At 45.5% G+C, this 19,728-nt stretch overlaps 2 protein-coding genes and 1 long non-coding RNA gene across 3 annotated transcripts; 1 reads left to right on the forward strand and 2 right to left on the reverse strand.

The window, feature by feature from the left end:
* Positions 1 to 1,024: 1,024 nt before the first annotated feature.
* LOC109484685 lies at positions 1,025 to 6,449 on the forward strand. Its single transcript, XR_002141079.1, has 2 exons — positions 1,025 to 1,281; positions 5,731 to 6,449. It is a non-coding gene; the product is annotated as an uncharacterized LOC109484685 (long non-coding RNA).
* A 446-nt stretch (positions 6,450 to 6,895) lies between these two features.
* On the reverse strand, positions 6,896 to 9,295 carry LOC109484616 (neuropilin-2-like). Its single transcript, XM_019787962.1, has 3 exons — positions 9,169 to 9,295; positions 7,828 to 8,050; positions 6,896 to 7,145 (listed from the first exon to the last, which is right to left on the reverse strand). The coding sequence occupies exons 2-3, from the start codon at positions 8,028 to 8,030 to the stop codon at positions 6,950 to 6,952; spliced, it is 399 nt and encodes a 132-aa protein (XP_019643521.1). The 5' UTR covers positions 8,031 to 8,050; positions 9,169 to 9,295; the 3' UTR covers positions 6,896 to 6,949.
* A 250-nt stretch (positions 9,296 to 9,545) lies between these two features.
* On the reverse strand, positions 9,546 to 19,206 carry LOC109484376 (CUB and sushi domain-containing protein 1-like). The gene is made up of 14 exons (XM_019787626.1): positions 19,077 to 19,206; positions 17,074 to 17,286; positions 16,518 to 16,652; positions 16,059 to 16,220; positions 15,422 to 15,601; positions 14,505 to 14,692; positions 14,078 to 14,228; positions 13,438 to 13,608; positions 12,612 to 12,785; positions 11,977 to 12,147; positions 11,326 to 11,460; positions 10,705 to 10,864; positions 10,179 to 10,281; positions 9,546 to 9,650 (listed from the first exon to the last, which is right to left on the reverse strand). The coding sequence occupies exons 1-14, from the start codon at positions 19,135 to 19,137 to the stop codon at positions 9,546 to 9,548; spliced, it is 2,109 nt and encodes a 702-aa protein (XP_019643185.1). The 5' UTR covers positions 19,138 to 19,206.
* Between the last annotated feature and the right edge of the window lie 522 nt (positions 19,207 to 19,728).

Here is a 19,728-nt window from a genome sequence, read left to right on the forward strand (position 1 = left end):
TGAATGCATAACTGAATCAAATATCAAGGAAAGGAAAGAGAATCCTTCGGAAGTAACAGAAAGGAACAAAATATAGAAAATCAGTTTGGAAGGTAAACATTTCCAAAATCAAAATTGTATCCACCCATGTCCCAGAAAATGGGTTGGTAGTCGTGGTTCGTCCTGTTTTGTAACAGTCGCTTCACTGGCTTCGCTGACAACAGACAACCAGCACTAGTTACATCAGGCGTATTTCAGCACTGAAGGGAAGGATCGAAATGGACTACGACTACGTTTACAACTATAACAATGTGGGTAAGGAGGGTACCTACACCACCGGCAGTGGAATAGGCGGCGTTTCTATGAGCAAGCTCTCCCCGACCCTTAAAGCTTGCATTCGGTGCGCGGCAGTAGTGGCATTTTTCGCGATTGTTGTGTTCGCCGTCGTTGTTCTTGCTACATGATTACAGGCGGTAAGTTGCATCCATGTCTTTTTGATACACGTGAAAGAAAACCAGGTCTGTGTTTTATTATTGACTGAAGAAACAAATATTCGGAAAAGGCTGTCTGCTTGTTTTATCTCTAAAAAAAAACACAACCAAATTTCGCCAGCAGTTCTATTCAAGGCTATCTTTTCCTCCTTAAAGTTCTGCTCATCTCGAGACGCCATGATCATCTCACTCTTTAATTAGAAAAAAACAGCAAGCGAAAGCAACTGACTATGTGGATAGTTGCTTGTTTGACCATTCTCCTCACGCCCGATTTGGTAGAAACAATGAGCAAAAAAAAGAAAAACAGGTCCAACAACTACGTCTTAAACCATCAATTAATGTTCAGTGAAAAAAAAAATGACCCAATGCTACACAAATCGTACATGAATAATGCATCTTAAACACCGCGCGTTTGTCATAGCATCATATAAGCATGATACACTTGTAAGATGGTCTACCACCTTGGATGTGAACAGGTTTCTAAAAGGATCACACCCACAAGAATAAAATGGTTTTGCCCTCAATTGGTATATTTTGCCTGAAGGAATGAAATCCTCCTGGGTTGACAGAGACACAAACAAGTGGTCAGTCAAAACAACAACAACCGAACACCTGGTCGGTAAACAAGTCGTAAAATCGGACGTATTTGACAAAATGGACCACATGTACTATGTCGGACCCGGCCTGCCGCCACGACGCGAAGAGTCGCCACCCTCCCCTGGAGCTGCCCTGTTTACCTTCATTCTTATGGGCGCTTCTCTCGTCTTCCTCATCGTCTTCGCCATTGTTGTTTCCTAACTGTGGGTTCGAGGTGAGTTATCTGGGTAGTTACCCATTTATTTATTGCTAATTTATCAGATTAGCCCAAGAGGCTCAATGAGCGTCACTCCACCGTACATGGTGTTCCCAAGAGCACAACGTCGGCCCACGGTAAGTATGGAACCCGGGACCTACTGGTTCCGAGTCCAACGCTCTAACCGTTAGGCCACCGACGCCACTACTTACCCATGTAACATACGGTAAAACGTCAAGAAAAGATCGAGTGATCTTTGATTTTCACGTCAACATACTGTAACATTTCTCTGCATGACATGGTTACGACAGTACATTCATTGTGCACGTTCTTGGGACAGCTGTGGATGTTTCTTTCAAACGTCTGTCGTGGCAAAATTGGCATTAGATCTGTCACCATAGTCTCAAAATCATACGAAATAGTACGTTCATGCATATGGCATTTTGGCACAGGTGATGAAGAAATAAAAAAAATCTGGTGCGTCGGTGTTTGTGTGTTCTTGATGAGGGCACAAGCCTTTCGGCGATACGTGTAGCTGTGCAGGTACCTGCACTACTGAGGACATAGACTATATATCATCCAATCGGCCCTGAACTGTGGGATAGTGTGGAGGTCTGTGTCTTCATCAGTAGTGCAGGTATATGCATAGCTACACGTATCACCTAATGGTTGGAAGAAACAGGCGCCTTCCGGACGGTCGCGCACTTCCCCAGGGAAAGGGTGGGCTCGGTCGATCGCTTTAGGCTGAGCGGCGGCCGGAGAACCAAGCGACTAGAATATGAATCCCTTCATTCGCGCCTGTACTTAAACGATCAGGAGAAGGTCACTCAAGTTACTGACCAATGACAGCGCATGATAAGTAAGGCCAACATCACTCAATGGTTAGTGAAAAAAATGGCCGAATGCCACGCAAATATAATGCATCTTAAACAGCGTGCGTATCCGCGTTTATCATACGCCCATATGAGCATGATACGATTGCAAAATGCTCTACCACCTTAGATTCGAACAGGTTTCTAAAAGGATCACACCCACAAGAATAAAATGGTTTTGCCCTTCATGTTGCCTGAAGGAATGAAATCATACTGGGTAGACAGAGACAAATAAATGGTCACCCAAGACAGGACCAACAACAGATTGCCTGGTTGTCCGTCCGGCGTTGGGAATTAAGCATCATGCACTTCGGATTTGGGCTGCCACGAGACGAAGGGCCGCCACCCTCCTCGGCTACTGCCATTTGTATCATGGTTCTTTCGGGCGCTTCTATCGTCTTCCTCATGGTCTTCATGATTGTTGTTGCACACTAGCTGTACGCTAGGGTTCAAGGTGAGTTATCTACGGAGGTACCCTTGTTTTAGCACCATAAATGTAAGAAAAAGACTGCCAGTGGGTAATCTTCACACCAACCCAGTGTATGTAATGTTACACATGGTTACAAAATTGAGAACATTCTTGTCACAGTTGCATGTGGTTATGTTGTATGAACGTCAGTTCTGTTGTGACGAAAATGTTGTGTCCCCAAATTTAGTGTTGGTATGTGCATAGATACATGTACACACATTGCGTATTAAGGTTCCGAAACACAAGATACAGTCACAGTAACATTTCCGTACAATGGCTGCATAACAATTAATGGTCAAGGAAAGGAATCTGATTTGAGAATCCTTCGGAAGTAACAGAAAGTAGCAAAATATAGAAAATCAGTTTAAACATTTCCAAAATCAAAATTGTGTCCACCCATCTCCCAGAAAATGGGTTCGTCCTGATTTGTGACAGACGCACGGTTCACTGAATTCGCTAACAACAGTACTAGTTAGCATTAGGCGTATGTCAGCACTGAGGGGAAGGATCGAAATGCTCGGCCACGTTAACAACTCCTTCTGGGCCAACTATTACCCTCACTATCACGATGTGGGTGAGGATGGTACCTACACCACCGACAGTGGGATACGCGGCGGTTCTATGGACAATCTCTCCCGTAAAGCTCGCATTCGGTTCGCTGCAGCAGTGGCATTCTTCGCGATTGTTGTGCTCGCCGTGATTGTTGTTCTTGCTACATGATTACAGACGGTAAGTTGCATCCATTTCTTTTTGATACACGTGAGAGGAAACCAGGTCTGCCTTTCACTATTGGCTGAAGAAACAACATGAACAGGGTGCACATAGCAACCTACCTGTCAAAATATTCAGAAAAGGCTGTCTGCTTGTTTTATTTCTGAAAAAAAAACACACAAGCAAACGTCGCCAGCAGTTCTATTCAAGGCTCTCTTTTCTTCCTTAAAGTTTTGCTCATCTCGACACGCCATGATCATCTCACTTCTTAATTAGAAGAAACAGCGAGCGAAAACAACTGACTACGTGGATAGTTGCTTGTTTGACCATTCTACTCACGCCCTATTTGGTAGAAACAATGAGCAAAAAAAAAAAAACAGGTCCAACAACTACGTCTTGGGCCTAAACCATCAATTAATGTTCAGTGAAAAAAACAGCAAAAAACGACCCAATGCTATAAAAATACTCCTATAATGCATCTTAAACACCGCGTGTTCATCATATTATTTCGTCTACATGAGCATCATACACTTGTAAGATGGTCTAACACCTTGAATGTGAGCAGGTTTCTAAAAGGATCACACCCACAAGAATAGAATGGTTGTGCCCCCAATCGGTATGTTGCCTGAAGGAATGATCTGCTGGGTAGGCAGAGACAAACAAGTGGTCAGTCAAAACAACAACCGAACACCTTGTCGGTAGAACAAGTCTTAAAATCGGACGCATTTGACAAAATGGACCGCATGTACTACTATGCCGGACCCGGGCTGTCACGACGCGAAGAGTCGCCACCCTCCCCTGGAGCTGCCCTGTTTACTTTCATTCTTATGGGCGCTTCTCTCGTCTTCCTCATCGTCTTCGCCATTATTGTTCACTCGTAACTGTGCGTTAGGGTTCGAGGTGAGTTATCCGGATAGTTACCAATGTATTTTAAATAAAAATAACGCGTAACGGCTCTCGGTGGCAAATGTACTGACGTTGACACATTGGTGCACCAAATCCATAGTGTGTTTTTTGGCACACAGTTAGACAGATTAGCCCAAGAGGCTCGATGGGCGTCACTCCACCGTACATGGTGTAAAGTGCCTTTCCCAAGAGTACAACGTCGTGTCACGTTGAGTATAGAACCCGGGACCTATTGGTTCCGAGTCCAACCGTTGCGCCACCGACGCCACTTCTTACCGATGTATCATACGTACGGTAAGTCGTCAATAAAATATCGGGGGATCTTCGATTTTCACGTCAACCCACTGCAACATTTTTCTGCATGACGTTTACAACTGTGTGTAAACAGTAACGTTACATTCATTGTGCACGTTCGTGGGACAGCTGTGGATGTTTCTTTCAAAAGTCAGCTCTGTCGTGACGAAAATGGTATTAGATCTGTGATCATAGCCCACAAATCATGTGAAATAGAATGTGCATATGGCCTTTACAGGCGATCAAGATATCTAAAAATCTGGTGCGTCAGTGTGCTTGTGTGTTCTTGGAAGGCGATGCGTGTAGCCAAGGACATTCTACAGAAGGACATTCTACAGAAGGCTGGTGATTTGGTGTAGCTGTGCAGGTACCTGCACTACTATACTGATAAGGATATAGACTATATATATCATCCAACGGGCCTTGAACTGAGGGATGGGGTGGAGGTCGGTGTTCTCATCAGTAGTGCAGGTATATGCATAGGTAGAGGTATTGCCTAATGGGTTGTGCCCTCCTCTGATGTGTGAAGACAAACAAAGAGTTGTTGGAGACAGGGGTTTCCGTGCTACAAGAAACATGCATGGGTCTCTTTTTTTTCAAATGCCAGGCCAAGTCAGATTCCGCCTATTATTCAGCCTCCAAAGGAGTGGAGATTATTTCATGTTACATTTGAAAGTGGTAAATGAAGAGTAAGGATGTTTCACATAGTTACGCTCTAGTTGTTCCTAATTAGGTCGTCCCGGACTATCAATACCCCTGCAAAAACCAGTTTTTGAAATCATCGGATAGAGGAAGAGCCAGAACTATAGGACACTGTTTACTAGTCTGTTACGATATCTGGCCCTTTGTCTTACTTTCTCTCTCTCTCGGCGCGCGCGCGTTTGTGTGTGTGTGTGTGTGTGTGTGTGCGTGCGTGCGTGTGTGTGTGTGTGTGCGTGCGTGCGTGTGTGTGTGTGTGTGCGTGTGTTTGTGTAAAGATATTCCCTTCAAAGCATTCAGAACTCTTCAATTCGATCCATATGAGTTTACATCAATGAATTGACATAATATTCAGGATGTATAAATAGGAGACCCTAACACATTCCTGGCCTTATTTTCGACTTCCTGTTGACAGAGATGTCGACTTCGTTCGGAATCTCTACCAGAAGAATCCGTGACGATTCTGCCATATCGCATGCGGTATCTCAACTCTGATGCATAATATGTGTGTTACAGGAAACGGAAGTGACGTACACCGAATACTGGGCACAACGACATGCGCACATCATCCACACAACGGCACTTGAAATATTCGGTTCCCAACCATCATGCCAGCGAGAAAGCAGTCATCAAACTTGGACAGTACGGTGCCTCTCATAGGCCAAATACGTAGTACTACTCTGTACACGGTGTTTTAGATGTGTTGGTAGATTTAACTAAATTTTCATCGGAGCGAAGCAGCTATTTTTGTTGTGATTGAAATTAATTTGGTGCGGTGGGTCAGTATGAATTATTAGGAGAATCATATCATATTAGTAGTGTATAAGTTTCTTCCGAAATACCTTTCGTGTAATTAGATGTTCAGAAGCTGTACCTGGATGCCAGACTGTATGACTGATACATGTTTGATGTGTTTTGTCAGACACTCGATTCCGCTTTTTACCACGCCTTATTAGCAGTTTGAACACGAAATGTAAAACCAGAACATGGTTTAAGTTAATGACAGTTTTTACGAACAACAGCCATTTAGTATACAGAACCATGCGAAAAAAAACAACAATAGCATCATCCAAATAGCTCCCAGACTCCAATGGACTATAGATATAAGATAATTTGTGTTTGAAAACTTCGCAAAGAAGCAGTAAACGAGTCAAGGATTTTCCCATCGGACTGACTGACTTGGACTGTGACACTTCTCAGACGACGGACGCACAGTGCTCAAGACCACAGGACATCCTACAAGACTGTTGCATGATGTAAGACGCCGGAACGCAGGACTTTCGGAGATCTATCGGTGGTAGTTGATTTGCAATCTTGTGTCTTTCTTTGTCTTTTGTATAGCCTGGGTTCCAGACCCATAGCACACTGGACACAAAATATCTCAGTGAGCTCACTGAGATATTTTGTGTCCAGTGTGCTATGGGTCTGGAACCCAGGCTATCTTTTGTATTACATCAATAAATAACCAGAGCACTGGACCATTCTCGTTATTGTCATACCTGCCTGGACGTGATCAATAGAATCGATAACAAGTAATGATAATATCTAAATTATCTGTATTCTCCCTCTACGAGGCTGCCTTGTAAACTGTAGAAACGGTGGTTTTGCATGAAAAACAGTTAGCTTTCGGGCCGACCAAGAATCGTTTGCTGCACTGTAAACTACAATGAAGAAAACGGCCTTGTACTGGTTTGTCTGGCTTTTAATTTACCCCAAAAAGAAAAGTCTGGCCTCATCAGTCGGCGAAGGTGAGCGTGGTGGCGAGCAGGTCCTCTGGCAGGCTCTGGATCACGGCGCTGAAGCCGCTCCGCTCGTCCGTGGCGTCCGTCACGAACCGTAGCGCCAGGGTGGTGTTGGCGGGGGCGGAGATCTTAGACCCCGCCGGGATGGACGTGCCACAGCGCGGCGGGTACGGCTGACCTCCCAGCGGCCTGGACAGGTGGAAGAAACCGTCAAACTAATCTCCAAGCAGATCATACGGTGGCAAGGCAGTATCCATTGTCCAGAGGAGTGTCCATCGGTGGCTAATGGACGCTCCTCTGGCCAATGAATACTGCGCATGCCTTGCCACCGTATGATCTGCTTGGAGATTACGTCAGACATCTTATGTACTTGTGGTACGAGTTAATTACAGGTATTAAACTAACATTGGTACCACCCTGGCTAGATAGTAGTAGTAGGCATTCCTCGGTCTCGTAGGACCATGAAAGAGTACAACTTCTACATCGTGCACTTATTGTTTGTTTTTAGTAGTTTTACGCCTCAATACGACACATTACACACACAATACAACTAGGGAAGTACTAGCTTGGGAATAGAAGCAATACATGGGGGACAAGCTCGATAATATTGTGACTTAGGTGGTGACCAAACGATCGGGGGTAAACTAACCAGGATGATTGCAAGGCTACGGCTAAGAAAGCTTGAGTATACCGAAGCTGTAGAGATGTCAGTGCGAAGAAATGTCGTAAATAGCAACACGGGGTAGATTGCATGCATTAGAAGGTCCGGTCGCCAACCCAGGGATGGCATACTAGGGTCGGGGGCCGCGGCCAAAAAATGACCGATCCCAGAACGCTTGCAAAGGAGACTACAGATAGCACCACAACTCACGCGTGTATGACGACGTAATCGGCACAGACACCGGAAACGCCGCTGCTGGCCGGCGGAAGTCGGTCCTGCAGGTCAAAGTTGAGCATGTTCATCTGCACGCCGTAGCCGGGTTCCGTCGTCAGGACGAACCAGCAGTCGTCGTTCGGTTGGTACTTAAGCGGGTACCCGGGCGAGCTCATCACGTCTATGCTGTTCGCGGTCATGTGGTAATCGTGCCTGCAGGCTGGGTAAATAAGGATAATAATTTTACGGCAAATGTGCAGATGTTGGCACACGGTTTCAGTGTTGCAGCTTTTACCATCACGTCAATGCTGTTCGCGGTCAGGTGGTAATCGTGCCTGCAGGCTGTGTTAATGGTTTGTGTGTTTATTTAGACCTCATACACAATACACACAGACACCAGACTCGCAGGCAACCTTTAGATACTGGATGCCTGAATTGCGTTGTGGTCAACACAAGATATCATTAAAATACAACAACATGCTATCAAACGGTATTAAACATAAAACGTGCCTGGTAAGGAGGAAAGCTAATTTTCTTAGAACTTTTATCGCAGAAAAGTGATGGTGCTGTTCTTGGTGCTGAAACATCGCGACATTTTGCTGGTCATCGGTTTCAGTGTTGCAGCTTTTACCATCACGTCAATGCTGTTCGCGGACAGGTGGTAATGGTGCCTGCAGGCTGGGCCAATAATGATGATAATAATTTTACGGCAAATGTGTAGATGTTGGTTGGCACACTGGCGCACCAATTTCGCAGTGTGTTTTTGCACACATTTAGATAGATTAGCCGAAGAGGCTCGATATGGGCGTCACTCCACCGTACAGGGAGGGAAGTCGTGTAAGTGCTTTTCCAATGGCACAGCGTCGGGGCATTCATATGGTGAGTATCGAACCCGGGACCTCTTGGTTCCGAGTCCAACGCTCTGACCGTTGCGCCACCGACGCCACTGTGTTAGGAAAGCCAATTTTCTGAGAACTTTTCTAGCAGACGATAGGCGCAGACTAGCCCTGTCCTTGGTGCTGAAACGTCTCGACATTTTGCTGGTCATCGGTTTAAGTGATGCAGTTTTACTAAACTGTTGCCTCCGTTTTAATGACAGAAATGCTAGATTTGCTAGCTAGCCCTACCTTTGAAAGTTTTCAGTTTGAAACTTACATACGCATTTACGAATAGATTTTGACCAGTGGGCACAACGCAAGTAGGAAGCCGTTCAAATCGTATACAGAGCACTAAAGAATACCGTTGCAAGTACTATTGGGTGGGGTCGGATTATAAAAACATATGATGTTGAGATTGTTGCAATTCAAGAAGCTAAAATGTATTTCGTGTCATGTTTACCTGAAGGAGGGATGATAGTTGAGGACGCCAGGCCGGTTGTGGTTACGACGACGGGGTTGCCAGTGGTCGGGTGCACGTGAGGGGTACTGGCCGGGGGGAGGGTGGTAGTTGGCGGGAGGGTGGTTGTTGGTGGAAGCGTGGTAGGAACTGAAGAAAGAAGTCGAATACGCACATATTGTCCTTAACATGAAGAAGTCAAGTGAAAAAATGAAAAAAATGTCCTTATTCCACAAGAGTTATTATACAAGAGCTAGATACCTGGAGAGACAATTTGACTCTGAACCGAACCCTGCGCAAACCAAGAAACCACGTCTAGCGAGATATTAGACGTTAAACAAGGATAACAACTACAAAATATTTTGGAATAAAAAACAAAGCTACTCGGAGGACCAACCTGGACAGTGGTCACTTGGTATGAGCTGGACCTCATCAATGGCGATGTCACTTTCGAAGTCCGATCCTAGGATGGCCTCAAACGTCACCTGAAATCAAGTATGCATTCAGTGTCTATTGATGGAATGATGCACATGACGTTATATACAATGAATAGCAAAGTTCTTTATTCACAAACGCTTGTTAAGAGCAGAAGTTTCCATAATTGACATATTTGTGACATTTTTCCACTTTCAACGCCAATAAATCAGTACTTTCCAACATTGCAGCTCTCTGAAATTTGCAGTGGTTATTGACCGTAGTAAGTACTATTGACAGCAGTGAAATGGATTGTCAATGATGATTCTTTCTTAAGATATATGCCTTCAAAAATGCTTCCCAGGAATATTTCACTTTGGCCTCCCTAAATTGTCTGTCATTTTCATCAGCAGAGCAATTACGACTGGTCTGTGCTTGTTATCAATAATTGACATTAATAATTATAAAAGTTGATGAAATTATTCACGGAATTCGAAGTACGCATATAATTGAACGTTTTTTTTTCAGTTACAGAGGTTGTTGTCACCCCATGTGGTGAAATTGAAAGCAAAGAAGACTAGACAATCACGCTGCCCTACCTTGTGATATCCATCCTCTGGAATGTCTATTGCTAAACGATGCCAGGAGTTGGACTGGTCGCCAGAAATTGTAAAGGCAAGCTCGCTGGTGATCACGTATGTCCTACATGTACATCACACAATGTAGCATCACAATCATGAATATGACAAACATTCTTTTCATCAAACTTTAAGCTTGTACGACAAAGGATATTTGATTTGTCAGTATAACACATGATATGATTTCCTCTCTTGATCTTAGTTTAGATGGTCGACTATGAAAGTAGATCAGCTTCCTAGAAGAGTTAGAACTGTCACCAGTTAGAACTGTTAGCAACACCAACTATGTATGTAACTGTGCTATACGTTGTACCCGTTACAACTGTCGTGTAAAAAAAGTTCTTAACTGTCGAACCCGACTGATCTACTTTAGTCAAAGCGACTCACAGTGTCTGCACTATCATATTGTGAACTTCAATGTTCTGCGACGTCTCAAGAACTGACTCAAGGGCTTCGGTGACACCAACAGAGACGTCGTTTGGCATACCTTGTCTCCAAGTAGACGTTAAGCGTGCCCATGTTGCCCCCGTACATGTGATAGTAGAACTGCAGCTGCTGACATCCCTCAGTTTGGAACTCTGCGCTGGTGAGCCGCGCCACTTGGCCCTGCACACGCGGACTGGACGCCTCGGTGTACACGTAACAGCCTACGTAAAAACATAGTGGGGGCAATAAGTGCATACATTGCGCGGATTTCTAATCACTACAGCGTTAGTACCACACCGTCCACCACACACATAACCTGGTATCCAGTCTATCGCGGTTGGAGCGGATTTTCTTCTGGGCTGCTGAAGCTCTTCCCCGCCCGCCTCGGCTAAGTTCCCCGGTAGGTTTTTCACGATGGGAGATTGATTAGCCCCACCACGTGCTAGACTCCTACCGGGCGTTCTGTTGAGCTACTCAGCAAGACCAGTGGGTTGAATAGTCACACCCAAATAGTTGTATAAACTACCAGTTGAAATGTGGTTCTAAAATCCGTATCGCCACACACGCACAAGCACTCTCTCACAAGTCTTGCTGTTTAATCATATCATACCCTGTCAAAAAAATAGATATCTAGTATATGACGAATATATTATTATTATCTATTCTCATCTCGTTGACCTACTAGAACCATATCCTGAGCTCGGTCCGGTGCCATCGGACGCAGTCTCTCCACAGTTCCTGGTCCAGTCGAAGTCGTCGGTTTGGTGGTCTTGTTGGAAGCCACAGATACTGGCCTCAAAATCACACTGCACTGGGTCTGGAAACACGGGAACAAGAACAAGACATACCCGGAGTCATTATCCATGTTTACCGTACGATCTCTTTTGGTTAGACTAATGTTAACCCCATGAAGAAATCACGAACATACACTGGGTCTTGTACAAAATCCAGCGGTGTTGTTACGGAAAAGGCCGTCCCTGTCACAGTCGATGGTTAGTTCTTATACAATCTGATCGACAAATCCAAGAGATGAAAATCGCAGAACGGTCTTACGACGAACGTAACCTTGCCACGACCTTACTGTGACCTTGCCGTGACCTTGCCACGACCTTACCGTGACCTTGTCGTGACCTTACCGTGACCTTACCGTGACCTTATCATGACCTTACCGTAACCTTACAGTGACCTTACCGTAACCTTGCGGTGGCCTTACCGTGACCTTACCGCGACCTTACCGTGACCTTACCGAAACCTTGCGGTGACCTTACCGCGACCTTACGGTGACCTTGCCGTGGCCTTACTTAACCTTCCAGTGACCTTGTCGTGACCTTACCGTGACAGATGACGTCCTGTCCGGACCACGTCCCGTCCGCCTGGCAGGTCCGGGAGGTGGAGCCCTGAACGAAGCCGTGGAGACAGACGAACTGCGTCACGGTACCGTACACCGTCCCGCTGCCGAAGATCTTCCCAAACTCTGGCCGTGACAGCTCAGGACAGTGCACAACTGTTAAGACAAAAATTGAAAGTGTGCCGTAAGTAAGAAATGTTCCAGTCAGCATAGTCTCACAACCGACCGAGGAAGGTCATGCAAATTGGTCCGGTTAATGGGCAGGGTCTCTGTACGTTTCATAACAAAGCCGTCAAATAAACCATCAAACAACGATTATCAAAAGCTTTAAAAAGCTTTCGATGAAACGTTAAAGCTTTCGATAAAACGCAAAATCACCCGTGATGGACTTTAAAAACTGTAAAGCGGACCGCCACAAAAGACCCTGAGAAAATAAGCTCTTGGCATACGACATAGACGATTTGAACGTATGCACACATACATGTATGTGCTGCTATACTGTCATATTGAATATAACGGTTATATCCTATTAGAAACGCCTTGTGTTTGCAACTATTTGAAAGAATCAAACGTTAAATCTACAGAAGTTTGTCTTTAAATATCTCTTGATCTCTTAGTACCTTCACAAGAGGTGTCGTTCCCAGTCCAAAGCCCGTCTTCCTTACACGTCCTCTGGCTGGACCCGACGATCTCGTACCCGACCTCGCACGAGAAGCTGTAGGTACAGCCGTACGTGGTGCAGGTCGCACTGGCCGTGCCGTGGTCGGGCGTCGACAGGGGCAGGCAGTCTTTGACTACATGGGGAAGGCAAGCTTGCTTAACTACAATGACATTGACGTTTCGTCGTTGCCTGACCGCATAATTGAAATACTTTCAACTAATCTTCAAGCAGATCTTTAGGCGGTTAACGGACAGTATCAAATTGGCAGGGCAGTAGCCAGTACGTCTTTTGGCTGGCGAAAAAAAGATACCGATCGATACAAAACAAAAATAAAAACCCAATAAAAAGGCTAAAAACACATCAAAAATAAACTGAACGTAAACCTCTGCTTGGAGAGTAGGGAATAAGAAACAAGATCAAGACAAGGCCTATAAATTATAAAGAGAATTGTTGCAACAAAACTATAAAAAATGTAGATTTTTGCTCTCAGGCTTGCCTCCACCGTTATTTTAATCCTAGTGATTATCCTCCACATGTCAAATAGTAAACACGATAAATTATAGTTATAGGACTTAGAAGTTACATTTCGTTCTTTCTATGGAGCGGCTAATATATAGCCTGTTGGCGGGGAGCGGATCTTGGGGAGCGGACTAAAGCTAACAAGGCTGGACACCAGGCTAGCTAATATAAGCATCCCCTAGACTTGACTACCACTGTGTCCTGTATCTTTTCAGATGAACAGTGAATAAAAAAAAATTAAAAAGAGGTAAACCCGAGGTCCTTACTCTGACAGTCGGGTTCGGGGGAAGACCAGCCGGCGGCCGTGCAGGTGGCGCTGTCCTGGCCGATCAGGTCGTACCCCAGCTCACAGCTGTAGAACACGGTGGCGCCGGTCAAGCTGCCGGAGAACGTCGTACCTCCGTGCGAGAGTGTCGAAGGAGTCGCGCAGTCCGCAGCTGTGTGGCACGAAAAGACGGCAAATATTTTCGTAAAATGTTGAACCTTTTTCCAACTTTGTTTGATTTAATGATCCTATTCTAGTCACTTGAAAACATGGTGTGAAGACTGGCCAATTTCTGCCCACCCCTGTGTCAGGGATGCTCGCAGCAGTATAATCTATGAATTAACACTACTAATATCTACTAGTAGAGAATTGGTAGGGGGCGATCAAATGAGGCAATCAAATGAGTGAACAGGAGCTGCAGCAGAAAGGATACCAGGCTATCCCAAACGTGTTCCTGTACACAAATTGCATGGACAATATTTGTGTACAGGAAAAGTTTTGCCTCCCTTCTCCGCTATAGCCTGGGTGCCATCCCATTTGTATGCCTGGACTCCCATATTTTGGGTAGTAAGTATGGGAGTAAGTAAGGATACAAATGGGATGGCATCCAGGCAATCTGCGAGATGCTGTGCGTTTCTTACCCCAGTAGGAGATGTTGAACCCGCCCATCGTGAAGGACGCGTCCGTCTGGAAGCGGACGAAGATCTCGTCAGCTGACTCGGTCTTGAACACGTCCACAGGCTTGTACTGTCCGGACAGGGTCAGCATCAGCCGCCCGGAGTCCGAGGAACCCTGCGGACAGACCGTTACATCACCCATTAATAGTTTCGTCAGGTTGGTAAGTCACTGAGTAAAGAGACTCTTTTTACACAACCAAATGTTTTATTCTGCAGACATTTCGGTGACCGTCTGTCATCCTTGCTACAGTGCAAAGTTAGAATTGACCTGAGGAAGGTGACAGACGGTCACCGAAACGTCGGCGTCGGCGCGTGTCTGGAAAGGACACCAAAAGCATAAGATTGCCCAAGATAACAGAAAGCTCGTATAGTTAATCTCAGTTATACGTGCCTCATATATAGTGAGGAAGTCATAGTTGTGCTCGGTGTCGAAGAAGTTGAAGCGGAAGAGCACGAGGTGGTTCTCCTTGGGCTTGATGTGCCAGGTGCAGGTCTGGGAGCTCTCATAGTTCCCGGGGAAGTTCGGGCTCAGGAGGACGCCTCTGTCGTACGTCAGGTGCTGGTTATTCCCGCAGATAGCTGGGGGAAAATGAAGAAATAACATTCATATGGGCCCATCACCCTTCACTCAACCGCGACGGGGTCCGACATCGTCTACCAGATACCTTTGACCCAATGTTGACGTCACACAAAGAAGCCACGTGACAAGCCTCCCTGGGTCAATCTAACTTTGTTGTGTTGCATCAAACGCTTTAACTTTATCAACAACATTCATATGGCCTAATATTCTATAAAAGCAATGTAAAGTCTTCCCTACGACGCCTTCACAATGCAGGAAAATGGTACTGGTGAAAAAGACGAAATTTTAGGTCGGAATACTCCGGTGTTCTGTCGATCACTACTCGATTTTCAGGGATCGGCCAACGACCGTATGTCATCAAACTATCAGACTCTTTAACAGTCAAATGCAGAATTAGTTTTTATGTATTGTACACTACATATTGTAATTGTCGTGAATCTGTTTGTTTTGTTTGTCCCTACGTTGTATTTTATGTACTATGTACGGTCAGCACAATTTAGCGGTCCATATTTTTTTTATGTACTGCTGCTATGATGACCAGTGTTTTGAATAAAGAATAAAGAGTGACATGGCAGATTTTCTCGCGAAAGAGATCTAGCTATAGAAGCTCGATTCTCTGGTGATTTCGAAAGGCGTCGTCTTTCTAGCGATCAAAAACATTAGCAAAATGTCGTTCACAGTGAAACTCAGACTTCAAAGTGATAAAAGTTACAGAGACGTTGACTTACTCTCACACGCCGGAGTCCTGATGAAGTCCCAGTCTCCCTGAGACTCGCAGGTGAGCTGCTCTGACGGGTTGTTGAAGGTGAAGCCGGGTTCGCAGGTGTACGTGGCGACGTCTGAATACTCCAGACCCGTGTACGTCACCTCTCCGTGAAGGACGGTGGGTGGCGGTGGGCATTCCGTCACTGCGACGAAGTAGGGCACATTTATGTTCAGTTTTCAACCTTCTCCCTGCTGCCGAATCCCATATTTAAAACCAGCTATCCTAAAATAATCAACCTGTTTTCTAACACACCGATTGCAAAGACAAACTTTTCGACCAGTCCCAGACACATAGGCCGATTCTTATGAAGAACGAATCCTGTCATGCCATTAATCTTGGGAAAGGCGCTTTACACGACTTTCCTTACTTCACCCAGGTGAAAATGAGTACTGTTCTCTGCGTTGGTGGGTGACGACATACATAACTGTCATAAGTTGAAAACTTGTGTGTGCTGTCACCATGTCTTGTCATTACATGTTGGAATAAAGAAAACAGTGCGGCCACTCACTTTATCACGTCATCCCACCGGCTACACTAGCCCTGCACCCTGGGCGTGGTACCCCATCACTAACATACAGAGGTAGAGAAATTTTTCATACCTTGGCACGTGGCGTTGTTTCCCCCCACCCACGTCCCGTCCGCTGTGCAGTTCCTGACGCCGGGTCCCACCACCATGTAGCCGACGTCACAGTGGATGAACGCCGTGTCCAACCAGTACGTGGCGTGGCCGTGGGTCACCACCAAGTCCGCACAATGTCGAGCTGCAAACGGATGAATGAATGAACGAGTAAATAAATGAATGAATGAATGAATGAATGAATGAATGAGTAAATAAATGAATAAATGAACAAACTGGCTCGAACATTTCATCATTTTTGTTTTGCCAGGTTTAAAATGCTGTCGTAATACCCACCAAGATAGGGATTAACTGCCCCCCCCACCCCTGCTCCTCTAAGATAAGCCACAGCAAGTATCCCTGGCCATGCAGTTATGATTCGGTAGGTCGTGAGTTCGTTTGTACCAGGGGCCTTACATTAGAGTTGCAGCAAAAGACTTACTATATTCCTCACACACCACGCCTGCATCTTCTCCGTGGCCGCAGTTATGGGAGCCCCATCCTCTGGACGGACAGTCGAAGATGCTGTCCTCGTTCCCATTGCAGTTCAAATCGTCCAGGTAGATATTACCGTTTCCTGAAACATAACGTGACCCTTGAACTAGCTGTGTACTATCGTTTATGTCATACCCGGGCCGCGAATACGTTCGATACGGGTGTTTCGGTCGTGTGTAATACTAGTAACTGGCGGTACGGCCCGGGGCTCCATTTTTTATCACACAAGCGTCCAAATGCGCCAAAAAGCAGTTACTCAAGCAACTGGATATGATTTTGGAATTTTTCCAAAATCATCTCCAGTTGCTTGAGTAACTGCTTTTTGGCGTATCGTATTACCTGGATGTCTAACAGTCATCGACGTAAGCTTCCAAATGTTCCATAGAATTTGTTGGTCCCAGCCCTCCCGCGGATCGGATCTCCCTCCGGCCTTCTGCCGTCAGGCGATCCGACCCACGGTCGGCTGGAACCTCGGGCGATACGGAATACACCGTATTACTTACCCTGCCCATAGTAAGCAGAACCTTTGGCCTCCAGTGCACGTGGATAGCCGAGCATACGGCAGATAACGTGAGCGTCTTGCAAATCCCAGCTGTCGTCACAGATGGACCCCCAGCTTTCGGACTCAGTCCGCCGTATCTCCACCCGGCCTTCCCGCACGCTGGGTCCGCTCACCAGCCGCACCAAACCGGCGTACAGACCTATTCCGGTGGACACTGTGAAAACAGGGAAGATAGTTAGTAATATATTCATCAAGCAGTGATTGTTTTTGAAAGGTAGAAACACGTATCTCCAAATTTTCGATGTCGACTGTACATCTTGAAATTCTTGATCACGGAGTGACCTCGTGTCGTGTTCTCGCGAGACTAGGTCACTCCGTGATCAAGATGTACAGTCGACATGGAAAACTTGTAGGTACGTGTTTCTACCTTTCAAAAATAGTCACTGATTGATGCGACGTAGGGACCCCCCACGTGGTCCGTTGTCTAACTTGACCTTGGCCTCTACAATTGTAGCTTGCCTACGAATATTCCACTATCTTATATTACGTGACTGATGAACCTCTTCCATGGGAAACAAAGGAGTAATATAGAATCTTGGGAAGGGGACTGTACTAATCGCCTCCACGGAGCTAGCTTTTTATTTTTATTTATTTATGAAGATTTACCACATTTGTGGAAGGATTGATATAACAGGTGACTATCACCTTTTCAAAGATGTCAACCCCGAGACCAGACTGTAAGGTTTGAACCACTCACACCGGGAAGGTCCCCTACTCTTTTCGATAAGTGCGGTGGGTTCTTTAACGTGCGTGGGGTGTGGCTCTCCCAAACACGGGACCTCCATTTAACGTCCTATCCGAGGGACGTCCCTAGCCAAAGCTAGGTACTCATTTTTCACCTGAGTGAAGTGAGGAAAGTCGTGTAAAGTACCTTTCCAAAGGGTACAACGTCGGGGCGCATGTTCGGACTTTTTAGAGAATAGCCCTGTGCAGACGGTTTGCGAACAACATACAAGCTTCTACCCTCTACCGACACTGGCTGCCCCAAACCAGGGGTAGTGTCAGTGGGAGGATGACTAGACAACATGCAAAACTTGACCAATTGCCAGCGCGCACAGAGCGGTACAGCAGAAGTACATTACCGTACCTTGTTCACATTTTAAATCATGAATAGTCTGTGTAAATGTATGATTTTAATATAATTTAATGACTGTTTTTAAAACACGGAATGATGATCAGGATTTTATTTCACTGTCTAAAGCTTTTATTCACACAATTCAGCCTTGTGGCTGCCTAGTGATGGAGCTGTATTGTGATTTGTGTTTGTGTTTGAAATAAACCAATAAACCAAAGAATAGCGTCCACGGAGCTTGCCAACCAAAAAACGCTCCGTGGAGGCTATTCTCTAAGAAGCTAGCTTGAAGATCATGATTTTAGGTTGGCAAATAGCTTTTGGCCATATGAAGAATTAGGGTAGATTTGGTCCCCCTAGCAACTTTTTTGGAAGTGCAATCACGTAGCAAGGAAGGCTTCCTCAAAACCCAGGGATTGCATTCGTTCAATTTACTGAATATTTTTAGACTGATCGTGATGTACTGTAAACAATGCTTCCGCCCCAGAGGCGCTACCAAAATATCAAGTACACCACCAAGAAAAAAAACAAGGACAAGCTTACTGTACATCCATTGAAATATTGAAGAAGCCTGTCGAGCAAACTAAGATTTTAAGACCATTTCCAACTTTTCAACGCAACCTCGATATCCTTATATACATGCAGGTTTTGCATGAACTTCATTCGCTTAAAAATGCGTACCTGCTTGGTACAGAAACTCCATTTCCACTGTGCTCCATTTCATTCTATAATCGAAGAAAACCAGCGCCTTTTCCTCTGATAATGCTCAACATATGGAACTATACAACAAAGAACATCGCAACACATATGCAGCAATAGTATTTGCAACTCTACTTGTTTCGATAATCACAGAAATGTAGACATGCTCGTACCTTGTGCGTTGGCAAAGGACACCAGCGCTGCCGCGATCACGCACACTTTCAACGCTCTCATCTTGACTTGAGTTGAGAAGCCCTACCCCAAGCTGAAGCTGCCCAATAATGTTGTACCTCTGCTGAAGGGCGCATGTATTTATCTGTGTGGAGGTGAGCATGTGGGCGGGACTATGTCATGGGACGGGTGAGAACCGTACAGGTGGTGCGCGGTCAACGTACGGGCGGGGGTCGTCCTTCGGAGGACCCTAGTCATGGGGTTTACTCAAGACTACAAGTAGTTCTTACATGGACTAGGTTCAATCATGGGTGCTAACAACATTCACATGTGCATCTGGTCAGAACGATGAACCCTTTAAGCACACAAGAAGAAGACATGTATGCAAAAACGAATCTAGTTTTATCCCCAATATGGATTTCCCTGAAACCGCTTACAAGCCACTACTACGTGACTATAAAAAAAAGTTTTTAAAAAATGTACAAGTCAAGACATGCATACCACGCGGTCAGGAAGTGGTGTACGTTGCCGGTGACCAGGCTTTCATGTCACCGCTTAGGACAGGTGGGGGAGTAGGCGGTAGAAGTGGGGGCGTGCTTTGTCCGGCCGCTTGGGCAGGTGAACAGGGTTCAACTTAGCTTCATACCATGCCAG

Source organism: Branchiostoma belcheri, unplaced genomic scaffold (genome assembly GCF_001625305.1).
Source record: "Branchiostoma belcheri isolate BF01 breed outbred unplaced genomic scaffold, Haploidv18h27 scaffold7, whole genome shotgun sequence".
Taxonomy (NCBI): Eukaryota; Metazoa; Chordata; class Leptocardii; order Amphioxiformes; family Branchiostomatidae; genus Branchiostoma; species Branchiostoma belcheri.